Genomic DNA, 21619 nt, shown 5'->3' on the forward strand with positions numbered 1-21619 from the left:
GAAACAAGTTCGACTTACTGCCGGCAATGCGGACCAAGCTCCGGCACTGGTCATACAGGGAACGGACAGCCCGTATCAGGGAGTCCGAAACCCCATATTCCCGGAGAACCCCCCACAGGACTCCCCGAGGGACACTTTGTATAACTTTAAATTATAAAATGTAAAGTGCACTTCATCTCCCCAGATCCCCACAGAGCCCACATACAAATGCCATACAAAGTCTGTTTGAACCCTGATTTTACTTCCATGCTAATAATTTTTAAAATGTTGTGGAGTTCCCCAAGGCTCCATTCTAGGGCCTCTTCTGATAATCTCTGTGGTGGTTAAAACACTGCAAGGTTAATGTTAATTCTGGTGGATCTTCCAAAGATTCAGATAAAAGGAAAGATGTCAGTTTGATCTCTGTGTATCTACAACAGAAATGTGTTTAACATAGCTTAAAGATTGGAGGCAGGTGGAAAAAACAGTTAAGTTGTTGGATCTTTTGGATCTTGACGAGATGGCTTTTTTGGTATGACATAATACTGTACATGTTGCCAAAGCCTTTTTGTCTCCATCACTCTCTCCTCTTTACCTCAAAGATCTCAAAGCCAGCGATGTCGAGGACTCCGATGAAGTACTGACGAGGCAGAGCCGTGTATAAAGACGAGTTGATGCGACTCACCAACCACTTAAACATACGGTCGTAGGTGGCTTTGGCGAGGGCTGCCACTGCGTAGTTGACCTACACACACAATGAACAGCCAGTCGGGGTAATAGTTTAATGGATCTGTTATAACATGATTCACAGAGACAACAGGTAATATAGACAGTGATTGATGAATTGATTGATGTGTTACCTGTTCTACAGTCTGCCCTTTAATGATGAACTCGTTTCCGACTTTGACGCGAGGGTTCAGCAGGCCCTTCAGCAGGTCGGCAGAGCTGATGCCCATCAGGTAGGCCGCTTTATCCACACCTCAACAAACACAACACACACACATCTAATCTCATCTGCCATTAATGCCAGTGTGAGAGCCACTTAATCACATATTTTAAACTTGGAAAAAATATTAATGTTGGTATATGACATATGTTGGTTTTGATATTCAAGTTTTTACAGTTTCTGTATATTTTGAATGGCCTCTGAATGACGGAGGTGTGTAGTTTTGTGTCTTACTCTCCGTGCCGTCGGCCTCAGCCTGCTCCTCTCGCTGCCTCTTCTTGAACTTCATGTTACCAAAGTGCATGATGGCCCCAACGATCTTATAGCAGCCGTACTTCTCCTCTGGGGTGAAGCCCAGTGTGTCCATGGCGTGCTGCACACAGAGATTATAGTGTAAATTTGGTCAGAGAGCGGTGTTTGAGTGTGTTTTCTGGGGGCTGAGGAGTGTGTTTCTTACATCGGTGAGCTTCAGCTCCTCTCCGTCATTGATGCTTTCCACTGTGGTCACACCCTGAGAGCAGAAGACGTAGTCGTACGGGTTGGTGGTGACCAGCAGCATGTCTGCAACACATGACAACCACGTTAGTTATTAATTATCATAATTAACCCTGACAGTAGAAAAGTTATGATATATATTATACACAGACACATGCAATCGTGTAAAACGATCATGTTCTCCCATGACATTAAGCTGAATGCGCTTTACTTAAATTAATTGGTCGTTTATGTGTCAGTGCACAGCCAGAGCTTAAGCATAGTTTGTTTTAATTTTTCAGGGGGCATCAAAGTGGCAGATATATTGTCATCGTAAAAAGTTTCTGTAGTGTCTTATGTCTGGTGCAGCTTCCATCTATTTATCGGTGAATACAGTGAGCAAGGTTTATTTTAAGTAAGATAACTTTTTTTTATATCTTGAGACAAGCTGAGAAAACCAGTCTGGGTACTGGTGCACAGTGTACACACAGTATCTTGCTTGCATGTAGACTATTGATATGTTTTGAAAGACATTTTAAAGACATTTTTGACACCGACAGCCAATTTTGTACAAGCATATTTTGGCATAAAAAGTTTTAATAATATATATATATTATAGTGATGATGATGATGATGATTATTATTGATAGCCTGAATTATATAACATTTTATTCCTAAAAACATGGACCTGTTTGTAAGTCCCTTGATATTTTTTTAGATAATGCCAATTTTATTTAATTTTTATTAATTTAATTTTAAAGTATTCATACATCATTCCTTGTTGGATTTATAGAAAATGTGGTGAAATTTGATTTTTTAATTGGTATTGACGGTATTTTCTGATTTACAATCGATAAAAAGAGATATAAAAGAAATGCCATATGTTAAAACTTTTGACTTTAATATTTGAACAACAAAAAACTAGAAGTTTGAAACTGGCTTTAATCTAACGTTCAGATTTGTGTTCTGGAAATATTTGCACATATTTAATTAGATAATATCTCATTTGCAGTTTTAACATTGGATAAAACTTGTAATACTAACTGACTAACTAACTAACTAACTAACTAACTAATTAACTAAATAAATAAATCAGATAATACCCCTTTTGCACTTTTAACCATGCTGAAAAGTTGTAATACAAAATTAATAAAATAATAAATAATTAGATAATGGCTGGTTTGCAGTTTTAATACTGGAGAAAACTTGTAATACTAACTAACTAAATGAATAAATGAACGAATGAATAAATGAATAATAGATAATATCTCATTTGCACATTTAATCATGCAGAAAACTTGTAATATTAATAAATAAATAAATAAATAAATAATATAAAAATAACACAAATAATAAATAAAATAAAATACATTAAATTAAATTATTAAATTAAATGAGATTGTTTTCGTGAGTGAAACAGCGCCCCCTTGGTCGTAGCGGCTGCGGCCTGTCAGTGTGTGTGGTCAGAGGTGGTACTGCAGTCTGATGGTGGAGAGAGGAAACCAGGTGAAGTTGGTGTCCATTAATTTACCCTCCGGTCCGGTGTCACCGTCACCGGAAACAAACGGAGCACCAAGCAACGTCTGAACTGGGTTTTGACGTTTTTCTGAACTCAAAACTTACAACAAAAACTTAGCTGCTGTGACGGTAAGATGTCTTTGTTTCTACGCAGCAAAAACCAGCGTTAGGATGCTAACGTGACAGCTACAGTGGCGGATCTGTCAACAAGCGGGACAGCTTCAGAGGGACATTCAGGGACAAGATGTGGACCAGACAGAGCCTTCAGCGGCTAAAAGGTGAGTCAAAAACCCTGTGTGTGTGTGTGTGTGTGTGTGTGTGTGTGTGTGTGTGTGTGTGTGTGTGTGTGTAACTGTGTTGAAGCGTTAGTTGCTGTTGAGGGTATTTTTCTGTTTTGTTTACTTGTTTGTTAAATGAAGCTTTGGTGTCTCACTGCTGTCCACACAGAGACAGTCTGCAGGACAGAGTCTGCTCAGGGTTTCGGTACATTTAGATTCACAGTTTTCGAGTTTGGTCGTACAGTCACCTGTTGACTCTGCAGAGGCAAACTGCCCCTCAGATTAGATGGGTTTTCCCTCAGGGACCGTTTGTCTCATTTCAGTCTCTGATCATCCTTCATGTTGTGATAATTGTGTGTGTGTTCATGCATATGTCATAAATGTGGTCCAGATTGTGTATTTGAGTGTAATCAGTGAATTTCATATGGAGGAAATACATGCTATTTCCACTAGGTGACCTGTCACAATCAATGCAGCAGCTGATCACTGACATATCCCAGACTGTGATGATAAAAAGAATCTACTTAGCATGTAGTATATTGAAAATCATCCATTTTTTGTGTTTTTTCCATCCAAAAACATAGTGGCATCATGACAAAAACCTGGCATTTAAAGGGTTAAAATTCTGACACTTATTGAATATTTGATATCTATTATTAGGACTGACGTTGGTTAAAAATAAACTCAATGAAAATAGAAAATCATAATTATGTTTAATATTTCTACAGTCTGATTCTGAAAGGTGCATTTTGTGTGCAGAGCTGTATGAGTTTGAATATTTAATACTGCACAAAAAATAATAATGTATGAAAATCAGTGTTGCTGCTGATCATTGACATATCCCCAACTGTAATAATAATTACAAAAATTACTTTGCATGTAGTATATTAAAAATAAATCATTTTTTGTTGTTTTTTTTTTTCTTTATCTTAAAACGTAGTGGCATCATGACAAAAACCTGACATTTTATGGGTTACAATTCTGAAAATTAATAAATATTTGTGATTAGGGCTGTCGGTTAAAAAAAATTTAACTAGATTTAAGTAGAAAATAATACTAATATATATATTTTTAAAGCTTGATTTTGAAAAGCTCATATTGTGTGCAGAGCGATAGAGTGTGTGTGATCTTAAAGGGTTAAGAACTTTAAATTAATGTGATTTAAAATTATGATGCGATCACACTGTATATGTTGTGATCAGTTGTGGCTCTGATGACAAATACTCGGTTATCAATAACTGGTGGCGATCCTGGCGTGTGATTGGGCTGGCTGTAGTGGTGGGCGGGGTCACCTTGTAGTTCTGGCTTGTGATTGGACAGGATCTGGTAGTAGATGTGGTAGCTTCTCTCTGCTGGCTGCTGGAAAACAACTCTGGACTTTTCTAGAAGATCTGATGAAACACACGTAAATACTCAAGAGTACTGCAGTACTAAGACACCACTTAACACATTATTATTAGAATAGGATGCATATTTTGTCATTATTTTTATTTTATTCAATTTCATTCTGAAATTATTTTTATATTATTTGTCATTTCTTTAACTGCAGCATGATGAAATACAGCTCGAAATGAGTGGATTTAATTTAAAAACTCGAGCCCGACTGATATGGGATTTTTGAGTCTGATACCGATTTTATAGTGGATAAACTCACAATTACCGCTATGGCGACTGATGTAGTTAATTTTTTATAGCTGAAATGAAAAGAGATTATTTCTCTGTGGATTGTGCTCTGATTTTGCACCGATATGCAAATTACTCAAAAGGCTGCTTTCTGAAATAAATAACTTTTATTTAACAATTTACTTATTTAACATTACACAAAAACAAAAATAAAGCATAAATAAGAATAAAATAAACATTTGTACTCTATGTGTTCAGCATCAGCCTTAACTGACCATTTAATTAAAGAATAGAAACTTAAATACACATCAGTACTGTTTGGTCTTTACTGACCATTTAAATAAAGAATAAATACAATTAAATAAATAGCTAAATACACATAAGTGCTGTTCAGCATCAGTCAGTTGCTGAACGTTTCTAAACCATGCAAGCGTCATTTTTTGCATCATATGGTCTGTATAAAAAAAAGTTTTCTTATCGGCGCATATCGGACAGCATATATGCTGATGTCGATATTCTCCGAAATCTCTGTGAAAGGCTCATATCGGCTGATAATTTTGGTGAAACGATATATCGGTTGGGCTCTTGTGAAAACCATGTTACACTTTAAATTCAAACTAGCGACAGACGTTCTGATGAATGTGACTCACAGATGTCGATGTCAGCGGACGCCAGCCTCCCCGTCGGCCCAAAATGAATTCTGATGAACTTTCCCTGCGACGCACAAACACAGACGCTTGTAACACAACGAAACACTTGGCTCTCAGCTGCAGCCTCGGTCCTCACAGTGACTTTATCAAACTCACAAAGCGGGACGAGTTGTCGTTGCGGATGGTTTTAGCGTTTCCGAACGCCTCCATGGCTGGATTCGCCTCAATGATCTGGTCCTCTAAAGATCCCTGAAAACACGCAGAGACACAGAATTAGTCAACAACTATGACATTTACACTTTAAAATCCCTTTTAAATAACATAACACTTTTTTCTTTTATATCATGTGGAAAACTGAGCTGGAATAAATGAACATGCATAGGTTATCAACGTAAAAAGTGTGTTCATAATTATAGTAATTAAGTATTTAATAACCGTAGTTACAAACACACATTTTTAAGTTGATTCCTCATAAAAAAATACGTTTTTCTACATTATTTTAAAGGAATTTTAAAGTGTAAATCCCAAACTAATATTTGTAACTAATTTGGTAATTAATTCATTTAGATTTTTAAATATGGATATTTTCTCCACTATGTCATTAAACTAAATATTTTTGGGTTGTGGGAAGAACAAAAAATTTAGGGACATCATCGTGGGCTTTCGGAAAGATTGATCAGCCAGCACAGAAATCACATTTTATCATTCGTTTTCTGAAGTTTCTCTGGTGTGAAAAGACGTCTATGCACAGTTTTTAAAAACAAAGTTTCCCCCATTTTCAACAAATTGATTAAACAAGAAAATAATTGACTGATTATCAACAATCAAATTGTCATAAGTTGCAGCTCTAATTGAAAAAATAAAAGCACATTATTTTCAAAAATGCTCTTTGAGAAACTGCAGTGAATAAAAGATAAATGAAATGCTGAAAAAAACGTACTCCTTTTTTCACGTTTTCCCCCAACGCAGCGATGATGGCGAAGTACTGAATCACCCTCTTAGTGTTGACCGTTTTTCCTGCTCCGGACTCTCCGCTGAGAGGACGACACAACAGACAGTGTTTCAGCAACATCGCAGTACAAAAACGTTCACGACAAAGGTAAAAAACAGACTTTAAAAATTTAGAAAATTACAGTAAAAGAACATAACTAAGAAGCAAAATAAGAACAAATAATGACCCCAACATTAGCCAAAATAAATAAATAAAATAAAATAAAATAAAATAAAAACAAAAGGTACAAGAAAATTACCTTACAATAAAAAGAAAAAGAAAAAGAAATTTAAAAAATAATATAAAACAAACAAACAAAAACAGGGAAACTACTGTTTAAAAAACTTAAATAATATTCAAATAATATAATTATGTAAAAAAAAGTATAATTATGATAATTACAAATAGTCTTTTTTTTAAATTGTTCAATAGTTTTCAATAATTTTTGTAATTTCTTGCAGTTTACAGAGCAGTTTTTGCCACGTTGCTCATTTTCCTGATATTTAAAAAAAAAGAAAAAGCAAAAAAGTTTACTCAGTTTTTGAAGGTTTAAATGCTTGTGAAGACATCTGAATGTAGCACAAAAAAAGTGATGATGCTCCAGGTTTCAAAGTAATAAATTGCACGTTACATACAGTGCATTTATCTTAATTTTGACGTTTTGTGCTTTTTGATATTTCCATTATTATTTTTGATGATGACGTCACATTTATTTGCAGAAATGTGACGTTTACAGCCTGTAATGTTGAAGCTGCTCCGACTTACGTGATCAACATCGACTGGTTCTCACGATCTGAGGAGGAGAATAAAGTCACGTGAACAAACAGCAGAGAGAAAAAGTAGAACTCAGAAAGTTTCTCAAAGTTCCCATTAATTTCTCAGTGTCAGTTTTACGCATTTTAGCCGTCATGTTAGTGCGACTGAAACTGGACTTTTAATCACGTTAGAACTTAGAAATGTTAGAACTTAGAAAAAAGTACAAGAAAATTACCTGAAAATAAGCCAAAAAAAACACCCCAAAACAGAAAATAAAAACAAACAAAAAAGACAACATAATATTAATAATAACCTTTATTTATGCAGCACTTTTCTTAACAAGGTTACAAAGTGAAAGAAAATGACCTCGAGAAAAAAGAAAAATTTCAAAAATGTATTTTTTTACACATAACATTTTAATATAATATTAAGATAATTATAAATATAGTTTTCTGGGTATTTTTTTAATCTTTTTTTTTTGATAATGTCTAATAATCCTCCCCAGCTAAATTTTGAGATAATTTCCTTGTGACTTTTTACAAATTTTTTGCAGATTACGGATCATTTCTTGTCGTTGCTGGTCCTGTTTTTTTGTTGTTATGTTTTGTCAGCTTTCAGAGGTTTAGATGTTAGCGAAAGGTGTCTGAAAGCGGCACAAGAAAAGTGATGCGGATTCAGGTGTTAAAGGGTTAAAGGTGACTCACTCTGCAGCATGTCGGTGTAGGCGTTGTCAGCGATGGCGTAGATGTGGGGCGGCGTTTCCACCCGACGCCTCCCTTTATAGCCCGCCACCACCGCAGCAGTATAGACCGGCAGCCATTTGTACGGGTTGATCGCCACGCAGAACAGACCCGAGTACGTCTGACGCCGAGACACACGGTCAGAGGCGAAGGGACAGTACGGAGGGACAGAAATAACAAACAAAAGATGAGAAAAAATGAGAAAAACATGGATAATTTCTGTGTTATTTCCTTCCGAATGTGCAGTCCACTTTGGCTTTGTGTGCATCAGAATGACACTCACATAGATCATCCACATGCTGAATCTCCTCCTCATGTTGAAGAGCACAGACGCCTCGTTGAGGTGCGTCAACATGGCCATGTCCTCCATCATGTCAAACTTTGGAGGGTTCATCGGCTGCAGGTCGGCCTCTTTGACCACCAGAAACTGAAACAAACACACGTGTCACAGAGGTTCGGTCACAGCAGAACAGACGGAAAGATCCGTTATCAGAAATGTTTGTGTGCCCTAAAAATCCAGTAATGGTATAAATCAGTGATACTCAGCTAAAGGCCTGCAGGCCAAATCTGGCCCCTGATGGGGTGCCGAGTGGCCCTAGAACTCTTTTGTGTTTCACAATAAAAATAAAGTGATTCACGCTGGGATTTTTTTAATACTTTCACAAAATAGAGCTTATTTATCAAAAAAAGTGCCAGTGGAGGATCCCGCATACTCCCAACACAGGTCCTTACTAAAACCCTCATGTCCTAAAATCCTACAAAGGTCATAAAACCAGAGAAATGTCCAAAAGTCCTAGAAATGTACTAAAATCCTAGAAATGTCCTATAATCATACAAATGTCCTAAAATCATACAAATGTCCCAAAATTCTAGAAATGGCCTTAAATCCGAGTATTGTCCTAAAATCCTAAATGTCCTGAAATCCCAGAAAGGTTCCAACAGCGCTCCTGATGAACAGTCCAGCTCCAGAAATAGAAAATCAGTTAATGTTGGCGAAGTCAGATCAAAGGATTATTAAAACCAAACTTCCTTTACAACTCTTATTGACAGCCGTTGTGACTTACACATTTAATGACTGCATTACTCATTAATTAACTGTCGTTACGATAAGCTGACTGACCCGTCCGTCCTTGGTCTCGACGGCGGTCTTGTCTCCATTCAGCTCTTTAACCTCGACTTCGATGTACGCTTCCACGTCATCAGGCAGCCAAACGCGCTTTGTACCTGGGAGAATCAAATCCCGTTTTTTCAATTCAGTGTTCAGTATTTCCACACATACAGTTTACAGTACCTTCACAGACACAAGTATAAATACAGGTGTATACGTACCGTCAAAGGCCATGGCCTTGGCAGCCAGCTGCTCCAGGTTGGTGAGACGAAGGTAGCGAGCAGCTTCTCCAAACTCCGCCATATCCAGGAACCGAGACATCTGCACACGACAACACATGCGAATGCTCGTTCTTTAAAGGTGCATTCTGTAGTATTTTGTATTTGTCAAACATAAAGGCCTGAACACATCAGATGCATAAATGTTTAGGGCTTTTATTGTGAAACCTAAGAACAAAATAGTGGATTTGGTTTGTCAAGGCATGTCAAGAATGAAGCAATAAAGTTTGCCGCCTTGGTTCAGATTAGGGAGCCGTGTTTTGTAAATTGCATGAGTAAAGGTGTAACCTGATGGGTTTATGGTTTTATTCATGGCGTGAAAGCTCATGAAAATTGACATATTAAAAAAAAAAAATAGCCATCTGTGTGAAAGTGCTCATGACAAGTTTGAAAAATTATATTCACTTGTGAATTCTTTGCACGGAGTTTGCAGCATCGTAACTTTATAACATTCAACCTGAAACATTTGTAATTTAATTATTTAATAAGAGACAATGTACTTTAATCCACATTTAAACAAATGTGAATGCACCCTTTTAGTCTGTCTCTCAGTGCTGTCTCACTTCCTGTGTCTCTCTCAAGCCCATTGGTTCCTACTGAAGCTCGAAGTCTTTAAAAAAGGCTCAGTAATTTTGACAGATGGTCATTGCAGTTTTTATCTCTCTGTTATCAATTGTAATTACTCGATTTAACGGCAGTTATCAGAGGTTATTAGGGGCCGTCCACGCCAAAATTAATGAATATAACTATAGTTTTAACAATAATTTTAACCCAAGAGGATGTCAGAGTTCACACTATCACTGTAATGAAAGTGGTGAACGAGTGTTTGTATCTCAACAACCTTTAACACGCTATAATGACTCAATCACGGCTATTAACGGCTATTTGACCTATTATTGGGCTGCAGAGGACACAGAAAAGTACATTTTCCCTGAGACATACAGCCAAACGCTTTTTGGCACTGACGGGGTCTCTGAAGTTGGTTTTGTCTTTACTGATGTCCCCTTTTACCACAATGTCCACAAACTGATGTTGACTCAAACCAAAGTGTGCATGAAACTTGTACGAGAGCTGTCGTCTTTAAAAGACAACAGCTCTCGTAATAGTTCCTGTCGTCTTTGAAGAATTTGGTGAATTTGGGGGACCCGTGTCCTTCTAGTTTCTGTTTGTTTCTACTCGGCCTCCTCGCAGCGTTCAACAGCAGCAGCTCATCAACATCCATTTTAGTGGAGTGCGTAGTGCATGCTCTGCGCCGCTGTGTGCACGTTATCGTTCATCAGTGTGGATCACATCACATCGTTATGGTTATGGTTATAGATATGGTGCTTGGTGTGCACGGCCCTTAAATTACACCTTGACATACAGAAAAAGGTAATTCCTGCAGCACTCGCTCATGAGGAGAGCAAAGGAGGGAGGAAGTGCACAACACAGGACTTTAACCCAGGAGACAGGGGTTTGTGTCCGGTGACTTATTACTGCGACTTCATCGTGTTGTGTCACATGATACTTTGTAAGAGAAAGAAGTGTACTTACTGAAACCATAACCGTTTTTCTTTTTCATTTTTGTCCATTCAGAGTTGAATAATACAGAATAATACTACATATACTACTAATAATACAGAAAATAAAAAGAATAAGAATAAAATCACAGTCACAGTTTGGCAAACAAACATACAGATTATGAATCACAGCAACATGTATTTCTACATAGGAGTTTCAGGAAAAAAACTTGATAACAGAAAATAGAAATGCATTAAACCAGTTCAGCAGGTAACCTGAAATACATAATTACAGGAGCCCAGAAAATCAAAAACCTGTCTATCGGTCCACAGAGTTTTACTGTTATTTTTTCTATTGAGTACGCATTCATTTATCTGTCATGCCACTAATGGAGGGTGGGGGGGCACCAATAAAAGGATATGCAGCAAACAAATCACTGATCAATGTTCTAAACCTATCCATGTAGTATCGGCACCTTAAGCGAACAAAATCACAAGTGTAACCTAAGAAAACGCTTCCCAGTGATAACAGGCATTTAATGTGCTGACAGCTGCCTTCTGAAGTCTAATATAACACAAATCCACGACACTGAAAAACACTGATTACGCCCGTTCAATCTTGCCAACATTTGAAACAGGGGCATCAAAGACGCAGGAGTAAACAAAGCAATTGTTGGGAGCTATTTTTATCAGCGGATTAATCCACTTTTGGTGCTGTAGTGAGTGTTTGTGTCAGCGGGGCGGTGTATGTGGGTTTGAGTCAGATATCACCACACTTCCAAGATTGTTTCCCGACATTCATCATCTTCACTGCATGTTCAATTTGTAGCGAGTGGTGTAAGTGAAGCCCAAAATCAGACCCAAACCAAACTATGATGTGAACAAACTGGCATGACAGCCACTCTCACAAAACGTTCGGCCTACCTCGACGCATTAGTCAGGATTTCAGACAGAGCTTCCAGCTGCCACATCAGCTCAAGAGGATCCCTACACAAAGCTCGGGCCTCTCCCCGCTGTTATTTTCACCGTCACACCCACAAACAAACTGCCAGCACGAATCATCACCGTAAATATATCCAGTTTATAGTCTGAGCCATCAGATGTGGCTCTTTGCTCCTTAAAAGGGCTCAAAAAAAATATGTGGCTGCGTCCCCTCCCTTTTTATCATACATACAAAATCAACAGTAGGGTTTATGAAATTATAATTAACTGAAAAAGTCAAAGCAGCCACTAAAAAAGAGGAAGAAATTCAATAAAGTGCCGAGAGCATTCAGGTAGGACATTCAGTCAGTGAGATTCAGATTCTGTTGCTGTGAAGCTAAAGTTGAGTTGAACTGTACAACAGATTTTACATGACAATGGAAACACACTTATATCGCAAAAAAGTTTAGTGGTACTTTATATACAGTGGTAGATTACATTTTTAATTTATTTTTGTTTTTTACTTTATTTTGTTTGTGATTGATTTAGAGTGACTTTTGTATTTTTATTTATGTAATTTTAAATTATTATTTTATTATTACTCTATTCAGTGTTTTTTTTTAAATATATATATATATATAAAAACAATAATAATATTATTATATTATATTATTATTAGAATTATATTATATAATTATATTCAGAGATTTCTTGTTTTATAAGTGAGAAAAGTTGAAAATTTGAAAAAAAAACCAGAAAATTAAAAAAAAAACATTTGAGGCTCTTTTGGCACCTCCAGGACAGTTTGCTCAGTTGGTTTTCAGCCTTGATTAATTCAAATGTTGACCTTTGTAAAACCTGAAGAATTGACCTTTGGGTAATATTTTCTTCGTGAGAGCACAAAGAATATGATAAAACTGATGATATATTTTTTTCTTTACCAAGGCAACGATTGCTGAGGCTCATGGGTAATGTAGTAACTTGAGCCGTTTTATTTCTCTGAAACACGCTCTCTTAGGTAAAGGAAAAGTAACTTGATTCTAAACACAGAAACCGGGGCTGTGTTACTCACTGTGCCGGGTCGGTCTGCTCTGAAGCTCTCTGGCTGGATGTAGTTTCGTAGTCGCTGTCGCGGTGCAGTTTGTGAGGATGTGCAGGAAGACAGAATAAGTCGGCCCGCAGAGCATCACCTCACTTTATAACCTCCCTGTAAAGGTCGCCGCAGCATGTGACGTCCCGGGCTGCAGCTGGTTGGGCAGACTGGTCCTGCTGGACGGTCATTAAAGGCCTGCTGTGGTCAGGGTGAATACCAGAGTGAGGCAGAGGTAAAGCCCACGTCGGCTCCGTCCTCATCCCTCCGCTCTCTCTGCACTGAATCTGAGGGCTATACATGGAAACTGTCCGCTCACGTCTCACTGCTCCGTCTGGTCTTTACCGCCATGTTTCTGTCTCTGTGTCTCTGTGATGGACTCATGCATTCATCCAGACTATCTATGGACATCTCTGTCTCTGTCCAGCTCTCTCTGTCTTCCTCTGCTCTCTTTGCTGTCATTTAAACAATAATTCTAGTTCATTTCAAATTGAATCTTTTATCAGCTCACTGACGGTTTGATAAAGCCCCGCCCCCTTTAGCTACTGTTGCTGTGCCGTCTTCAGCTCCCGTGTGACCTACAGTTTACAGTGATAACTGTTACAGATTTACCTCTCAAATGAAGAAGGTAGATTTATTAGTCATCTTTTAAACAAAGTTTTAAAAAGCAAAATTACATTTGTCCTTGATTCTGCATCTTTGGAGTTGAAGGATGAGTTGATTAAAATCAGCAGCTACTATTAGTGATGTAACGATTCACTCAACTCATGATGCGATACGATTCACGATACTGGCTTTACCATACAATTTTCTCACAATTTTTTTTTCAAAAAATTTGATTACAGTGTCTCCGCTGGTGTCCTCTCTGCTCTCAGTCTCCACCGGCGTCTCTGCCAATGTCTCCGCCGGTGTCTGCTCCTCTCTCATTCTGATGAGAGGACATGATGAGAGGACATGATGAGAGGACATGATGAGAGGACATGATGAGAGGACACGCTGGACGCGGTTTGAGTTCAGGTGTAGTGAGTTTCCAGCTCGGTTCTGCTGAAAGAATAAACTGATATCTGATGTTTGATGTAAATGTGCAGAGATCACAGCAGAGCGGTTACTTAGGGACGGTTCTGTAGCTGCTGCTTCCTGACATTTGGGGAACGTCCCTCTGTAGATCCACTGGAACTCAAACACAATATTATTTTCAGCATTATTTTTGTACAATTCAAGATGACATAAGAAAATCAGAGGGGAAATAAAAACTAAAACTATAAAAATGAAATTGATTTTGCTCTTGAAAATGACTATCGTTTACAAAAATGCGATTTTGATGAAAATGCATAAATTCATCTGTACTCACCGCATCTCAGCCTTTCATACCCTCAGGAAATGAAAAACAAACAAAAACAAGTTATAGGTTATCGGTATCTTATCGGCCACGAGAAGCTGTAAATTATCGGTATCGGTTGAACTAATCATTATGGTGCATCAGTGTTTATGATATCTTCATATGTCACTTAGGCGTCAAAGGGAACCTTTAAGCTTGACTTTTCTCCATATCGCCCAGCCCGAGTGTTGTTATAACTCACAGAGATGATGACAGAAATACCTGAATAAGACCCGAGCTGTAACAGACCTGAATAATTCCTCAACCCAAACATTTCCATAACATAGACTCCATCTTAATCTCCCATCATGCCTTTCCCTCTCGCTCTCTCTCCCTAATCCCTCGTCAGTGAATGACAGTGATTAATGAGGCAGTGACACACACAGTGTTTCATTCACTGATAATATGATCCGCACACAAACACACACACACACACACACACACACACACACACACACACACACACACACTGAGCATCATTAGGATTTTGGCAGCGGTGTGTTGTGAGATTTAATTTCTCTGTGTGCAGTTAAAGTGAATTGATGGGATTCAGTTTTTTTGGGCTCAATCCCAGTATGCCACTCGGCCCTCAGCCCTCTGTTTCGCGTGTTCACGTCTCGGGGTAGGGTGTCCCAATTCCTGTTGGAATACGTGGCCCTCCAAACTGAGTTGTTTTTTTTTCAGAGGCACACCTCAAATCGAGTGTTGTGAGAAATCATCAGCAAAACGGCTGCACACACAACCAAAAAACTTGTGCGTGTTTATGTGTTTTAACATGTAAACACTTTATTCTGTTTATGAGAAACCCAATATGCTGCCTGGACTCAGGGCTGGGCGATATGATTATTTTTAAATGACCTTTAAACTAATGTTAACAACTAAATTTAAAAAAAAAGAACTGCAAGTCAGTACAAAAAAGAAAAAGTTGAATATATAATAATAAAGTATATAATAAAGTTGAATACACTACTGTTACAATTTTTTTTTTACAATATTTTATTAAACAATGTTTAATAAAATATGTTTATAAGGAAGTTGACTAAAGTTACTACTTTTATACTGAAATTTTAAAAAGTATTGTTCTTAATAAATAATTCAAAGCAGGACACATGGTGCTTTCATTTAATTTCTGTTTTTTTTTTTTGTGGACTAACAGCTCTCCAGTTCAAATATTACTGATATCTGCAAGTCACTCTGTTACTTTGTGGCTATAAAATGTGGCTAAATAGTGACCGTCTGGAGCTCTGCAAAAGCCCTGCTCTGTGTGTGTGTCTGTGAGAGACAGAGCCATAGAGGAGAGAGAGAAAAAACGAAACGTGTCGAACGAAATGATATGTTGTCATTTTGTACATCGCATGTGGGAACAAGCCAGTATTTGATATATCACCCACCTCGAGCTGGAGTGGAAAACTGGGATGCCAAAGTAAAAAGTATAAAAGAACAATAAAAACAACTAGAAGGTGGAATTAATTAAAAGCAAGAGCATAGAAATCTGATATTGTATATAACGTTACAAGCAAATTTTGATGGGCAGACTTTTATTCAACATCAGTGCTGAAAACCGTAGAAAAAAATCTGCAGACTCCGTTTGGGGCTCCAGGTGATGCCCGAAATTTCCAGCAAGAAAGTTGCTGCCCTAGTTAGCGCTCCTCAGATCAGCTGTCGCTGTCTGCTTTCTTGGGTTGACTCCAGGTTTCAGATTGTTTCCAGTTTAATTTTGCTGATTGCTACATCCCTGAATCCAAACACAGCAGAGAGACTTAGAAAGACTCAGAAAGGGCTCATGTTACTGCAGGACTCCCCTGCTGCGGACTCAAATCCCAGAGCAATTTTAAGGCACTTGTAATGCTCCAAACATATCCTTTAAAATGTCTCTTTATGTTGGTGAATTATTGCCTGGCGGGATCCCAGTGGAGGTTAACTCGGTCCTCTGGGATTTTGGCTGTCCTGCTGAAGCCTTCGGTTCATTTGGTTGGGATGATGCGGATCAGCAGCAGGATGGAGCGAGATGTTAAAGCGGTCTACATAAAGCTGTAGTAACAGAAATACTCTCTATCTGAAGACTTTTAAAGAATATGTCTTCTTAAAACCACCTTTTCAAAGGTTAAATCCAAGAGCAGATACTCATAGATATATTCATGCTTCCCAGAGGAGCAGTCCTAATGATTTTTTTGTAGTGCCACCACTACAACACGTTCCCAATTATTACAGAAAATATTAGCTTTCCCCAGATTTTGACAAATTTTATGATATTTCATATTTACACTGTACGCCTGATATTTTTGTACAAGTAACCTTATTAAGTGATGAAAATAAAAAAAACAAAAACAAGGTGTGCGCTAAAACAGGAAGATGAGCCTTTAAAAGTCGGAGATTGAAATCATCAGTCGGCTTTAACTGACCCCATGACCTCTCATGCGGCGCCACCATCAGGCCACATTATCTTCTTCATACACAAAAGAAGCAATGACCTGATTGTCATTAAATCTGCCGTGAATGTTCATTCATCACTCGGTGTCCAGACTGTTTTAGAATAGTGGAAGCATGAAAGAGAGAGCAAGTTTCTGATCGCACTACGACCACATTCAGCGATTTGATAAGAAATAATCCACAAATTGCAAGCAAATATCAGATTTAGAAAATTAAATTTAAAAAGCTAGAAAACTGTATCTATAAATATCCCGATCAAATATTTGGAATTATGTTACAAAATGATTATAATGTTAAGCCTTTTTGTCAAGTCATTCACTTTTTTGTCTGTTTTTTTACTGTCTTATTTTTTATTTTCAGGTAATTTTCTTTTTTTTTTTTAACTTTTCTTTTTTTTTAAAAAAAAACAAAAAACTTTTCTTCCTCTTTTCTCACTAATTTCCAGCTAATTTTCTTGCATTTTTCAATCACATTTTTGGCTTTCCAGAATTAAATGGACATCACAAAAGGTGATCGAGCTTTTGCGGCAGCAGCCCTAAAACTGGAATAATTTATCCATCCATCCATCCATTTTCTTTTTTTCTCATTTCGGCAGCTTGTACCCACGATCTTGTTCTTTCGGTCACTACCCAAAGCTCGTGACCATAGGTGAGGGTAGGAACGAAGATCGACTGGTAAATCGAGAGCTTTCCCTCTTCCCCACGACAGACCGGTGCAGAGTCCGCATTACTGCAGACGCTGCACCGATCCGCCTGTCGATCTCCCACTCCATCCTTCCCTCACTCGTGAACAAGACCCCGAGGTACTTAAACTCCTCCACTTGGGGCAGGACTTGGTCCCCGATCCGGAGAGGGCACTCCACCCTTTTCCGGCTGAGAACCATGGCCCCGGATTTGGAGGTGCTGATTTTCATCCTGGCCGCTTCACACTCGGCTGCGAACCAATCCAGTGAGAGCTGAAGGTCACGGCCTGATGAAGCCAACAGGACCACATCATCTCTAAAGACCAGCGACCAAATCCTGAGGTCACCAAACCGGACCTCCTCAGCGCCCTGGCTGCGCCTTGAAATTCTGTCCATAAAAGTTCTGAACAGAATCGGTGACAAAGTACAGCCCTGGCGGAGTCCAACCCTCGCCGGAAACGAGTTCGACTTACTGCCGGCAATGCGGACCAAGCTCCGGCACCGGTCGTACAGGAAACGGACAGCCCGTATCAGGGGGTCCAATACCCAATATTCCCGGAGAACCCCCCACAGGACTTCCCGAGGGACACGGTCGAATGCCTTCTCCTAGTCCGCAAAGCACATGTGGACTGGTTGGGAAAACTCCCATGAACTCTCAAGGACCCTGCCAAGGGTCCAGAGCTGGTCCACAGTTCCACGACCAGGACAAAAACCGCATTGCCACATTGGTGGATGTTGTTGGCAACAATACAAGATGATGTAAAATTTTCTGTCCAGTTGATTTACCTCTTCATATTAGATCAGCCCAGACTCTGGAGAATTTGAAGTTATTGCTCAAAACCAACTTCTTCTCATTGACCTCTGACCCATATTGAGCTGTTCATCCCTCATATTTGTATTTCATTAATTGTTTTTGTATGTTTGTTTTATTTGTGCATTTTATACTGCATTTTATGTATTTTTATTGACTATTTATTTTTCCCAGTACTTTTGTACAGCACTTTGGTCAACCTTGTTTTTTTTTTTTTTTAAATGAGCTATATAAATAAATTTGACCTTTGACCTTGACCTTGATCACATCACATTCAATGAATAAACATGATCAGGCTACATTTTAATGTATCACAGTTACTACCATTATTTTCTGCACTTTTCTATTTGAATCTCCTGTAACATTCAGTGTTTCTCCTGCATGCATTTAGCAGCAGCACTGCAGAAATCTGTAAAAGCCAAAAATAAAGGTAGAATTTGAAAGTCGCTCCTGCTGCTGCAGCTCTCTGTGACCCTTTGTGCTTGGAGATGTTTTATAAATAAAGGTTTACTCACAGACTTATCGCTGATACCACTACACATTTCTCTGTAAGCCCTCCATCCATCCTCCCACCCCCAGCAGCTGTCTCTCTCCTCTCCATCCCGTCATCCCTTCATCTCACTCTCTGACGGAGGAGAAGAAATAAATGATTGGAGGATGGATTGTCTATTTCCCAGAGAGATCTGACTCTCTCCTGGAAAGAAACGAGATATCTGAAGACCAAATGACTTTTCTCTCCATCTCTCTCTCGCCGTCACACCCCTGTTCACTTTTCTTTGGCTGCAGTGGTCTTCATGTCTCTCCCCTCTTTTCCTCCTTTCTCTCTCTATCCCTCTCTCTTTCACTCTCTCTTCCCCCAGTTGTCTGTCCAGTTGATTCTCTCTAATCCTGCGTAACTTTGTTTGAAGCCTAAATACTGACGCACACGCCCGTAATAATACAGGGTAGAGCTGCAGGTCGCACATAAACACACCGCGCACACACACACACTTTCAGTCTGCTGCTCTGCAAAAATTACATTGATGTTTGTAGACGCTGTCCCAAACTTCAACGTGTAACCTTTGGCTGTCACCCAGTGAACAGGTGTCTGTACTCTCTGCTGAAGAGAAATAGAAATATCTCTGTGCATACGTATTTACAGATTGTGAAGACTTTTTTTTACTGATCAAACAATAATGGTGCTCTGAAAATGTGAAAAGCTTCAAAAACCAGGATGATTTACATTAAAAGCCTTTAATATAGTGGCAAAATCATCATGAAACACCCCAACATATTTCAACCACAGCCATGCTGAAATGATCAAACAGAAAACTGAAAACTAAAACGATCAAACAGAAATATCAAAATGAAACCATATGACATTGGCTCTGTCTGTTAACCCTGAGTTTCTCCCAAAACAAACTGCCCATTTATCCCCAAGTAAATAGCATTCTCCTCATCCTCTCTCTCGGCTGCTCGCCATCATCTGCCTGACGCTGAGTGACAGTGACACGGAATTTCAAAATAAAGGTGCATCTGAAAGGGGATGATGTGGATCGATGTTTTCACTTTGCATCGGTGAGACAGAAATCGTTGCTCATTTAATCCATCATTTGTTATCCTTATTTTATCTTACTTTTACTAGTATTATCAAATGGGCTTTATCCGTGTGACGATGCATTCAGTGCTTTCTATTCTGATCACATTTTATTTTTACATGCTGGTTTCGTTACGTCTTCTATGTCTTTTTATGTGAAGCACTTGGTACATGTATTTTTCCTGTAAAGCATGTTGGGCTGTGTTTCTTGTATGAAAGATGCTGTACAAATAAAGTTTTTATTATTATAATATACTGATGCAGATGGATGAATCGTCACACCTCTAATTGAGACCAGGATAATTAAAAACATCCAGCTGACTGATCCAAAGATCTTCCCTTTGATTAAGTCTGACTCAAGGGTAAATGTGCTGAATGCGCAATAAAGTAAAAACCTTCCACGCATGGGCGTCTCAGACGGTCTATGACAAGTGACAAGTGTTGTAACAGTTTTTAAAGTCATTCTCTGTATAAGTTCGATCTTTAATAACATCAGTGAAATATTTCGTTTGCACAGCGTCACTGCAGTGAGGACAGTTCACACATTCAAAGGTGAATAAAAAAGAAATTTGGTTTTCATTGACGGTCGCTCTGCTTCTGTCCTCTGCTGTCTGTCTGCTTAAAAGACGAGTTTGACTCTCACAGCATGAGGGAGTTCATGTTGCATTCAGGCGCACCTCGTAAACTAACTGCATCGCTTTGTATATGTGGATGCTGATGATGGTGCATTCAAGTGTACTTTGTAAACTCGGTAATCTCTACTGGAACGGCCATGAAGGTTGTTGAAGGACAGAATTTCAGTGAATAGGTGCTAAAATAGTAACAATTCATCTCTGCATAGGCAGATTTTAAAAATCAAATCAAGTTGTTTCAGCAAACACCATGATATTATTTTTTTAAGATCATTTTATGACTTTTGCCTTTATTACGCAGGGCAGCTTCTGTGTTAAAGCGGGAAGAGAGATGCAGCAAAGGGCCCCAAGCTGGAATCGAACCTGCGGCTGCTACCACTCCCTTCAGCTGGTGAGTCAAAAAGTTCATTTCAGACCTCGGTTACCTAGTTTTCTCATCAACACAGATTTTTGTTCACACAAGGTGGCTTTTTATTAATTAACCCTCAAACTGCGCAAATTGAAATTGCGGATATAAAATATGGCTAATGGAAACATGTCAGTTCAAAAAACCCTCCCATTTATCACAAAAAAAGATTTTCAGCTACCATGAGGTGGTATTTCAGGCGATTGTAAAAAGCCATATTTAGCAAAGCTATGAGCTCTTCAGTAGGAACTGACTCCCTCATGATGCAGCCGGAGCTACGAGAGCTTTTACTGCATCACATAACTCTGAGAAAGTTTTGAATCCACAATTCCTCTGTGAAATCGTGGACTACATCTCCCAGAAATCCCTCACATTCGGCCGTTCCCGCGCATGTCAAACCATGATATGCTGTGCGATTTTTTGGTGTTTGATAAGTCTTCAAATACTACGCGGATCTATTATTAATCACAATGAACTTCCTGATGTAAATCCATCGTTCTGCGCGTACCTAAAGTTTCACACCAGCGCTCTGCACTTTTTACACAGCGAGCAGAGGAGGCAACATTTTGTACATTAATGAATGTAATTTATGGTAGACAGTCGTGTTAATGTGAAATATATGAATAGTACTTTTAAACACAGTCTCACACACACACACACACACACACACACACACACCACTTCTGTGCAGTGTTAATACCAATATAATGCTGTATAAACCCTCTACATATGAGCCAGACCGCACACTCATACACACCTGTCATACCACACACACACACGCACGCACGCGCGCGCACACACACACACACACACACACACACACACACACAGTGCAGTGTGTCCCAGAACAATG

At 38.7% G+C, this 21619-nt stretch overlaps 1 protein-coding gene and 1 long non-coding RNA gene across 2 annotated transcripts in view; one reads left to right on the forward strand and one right to left on the reverse strand.

The window, feature by feature from the left end:
* The window catches only part of LOC121946465 (myosin-7-like), a 33024-nt gene extending 20126 nt beyond the window's left edge, over positions 1 to 12898 (reverse strand). The window contains exons 1-14 of the mRNA XM_088081583.1: positions 12834 to 12898; positions 9285 to 9384; positions 9076 to 9179; positions 8239 to 8382; positions 7920 to 8076; positions 7225 to 7252; positions 6409 to 6502; positions 5625 to 5717; positions 5469 to 5532; positions 4488 to 4586; positions 1383 to 1486; positions 1160 to 1298; positions 840 to 958; positions 575 to 724 (exon numbers count right to left, since the gene is read on the reverse strand). Of these exons, the coding sequence (XP_087937709.1) occupies positions 575 to 724; positions 840 to 958; positions 1160 to 1298; positions 1383 to 1486; positions 4488 to 4586; positions 5469 to 5532; positions 5625 to 5717; positions 6409 to 6502; positions 7225 to 7252; positions 7920 to 8076; positions 8239 to 8382; positions 9076 to 9179; positions 9285 to 9384 (1395 nt within the window). The 5' untranslated portion in view covers positions 12834 to 12898. The remainder of the gene's footprint in view (positions 1 to 574; positions 725 to 839; positions 959 to 1159; positions 1299 to 1382; positions 1487 to 4487; positions 4587 to 5468; positions 5533 to 5624; positions 5718 to 6408; positions 6503 to 7224; positions 7253 to 7919; positions 8077 to 8238; positions 8383 to 9075; positions 9180 to 9284; positions 9385 to 12833) is intronic.
* LOC148188623 (uncharacterized) lies at positions 614 to 20813 on the forward strand. The gene is made up of 4 exons (XR_015777372.1): positions 614 to 752; positions 851 to 938; positions 3072 to 3195; positions 20662 to 20813. It is a non-coding gene; the product is annotated as an uncharacterized LOC148188623 (long non-coding RNA).
* Positions 20814 to 21619: the final 806 nt, after the last annotated feature.

This window comes from Plectropomus leopardus, chromosome 9, assembly GCF_026936395.1.
Source record: "Plectropomus leopardus strain MGB_pleo_1.0 chromosome 9, ASM2693639v1, whole genome shotgun sequence".
Taxonomy (NCBI): Eukaryota; Metazoa; Chordata; class Actinopteri; order Perciformes; family Serranidae; genus Plectropomus; species Plectropomus leopardus.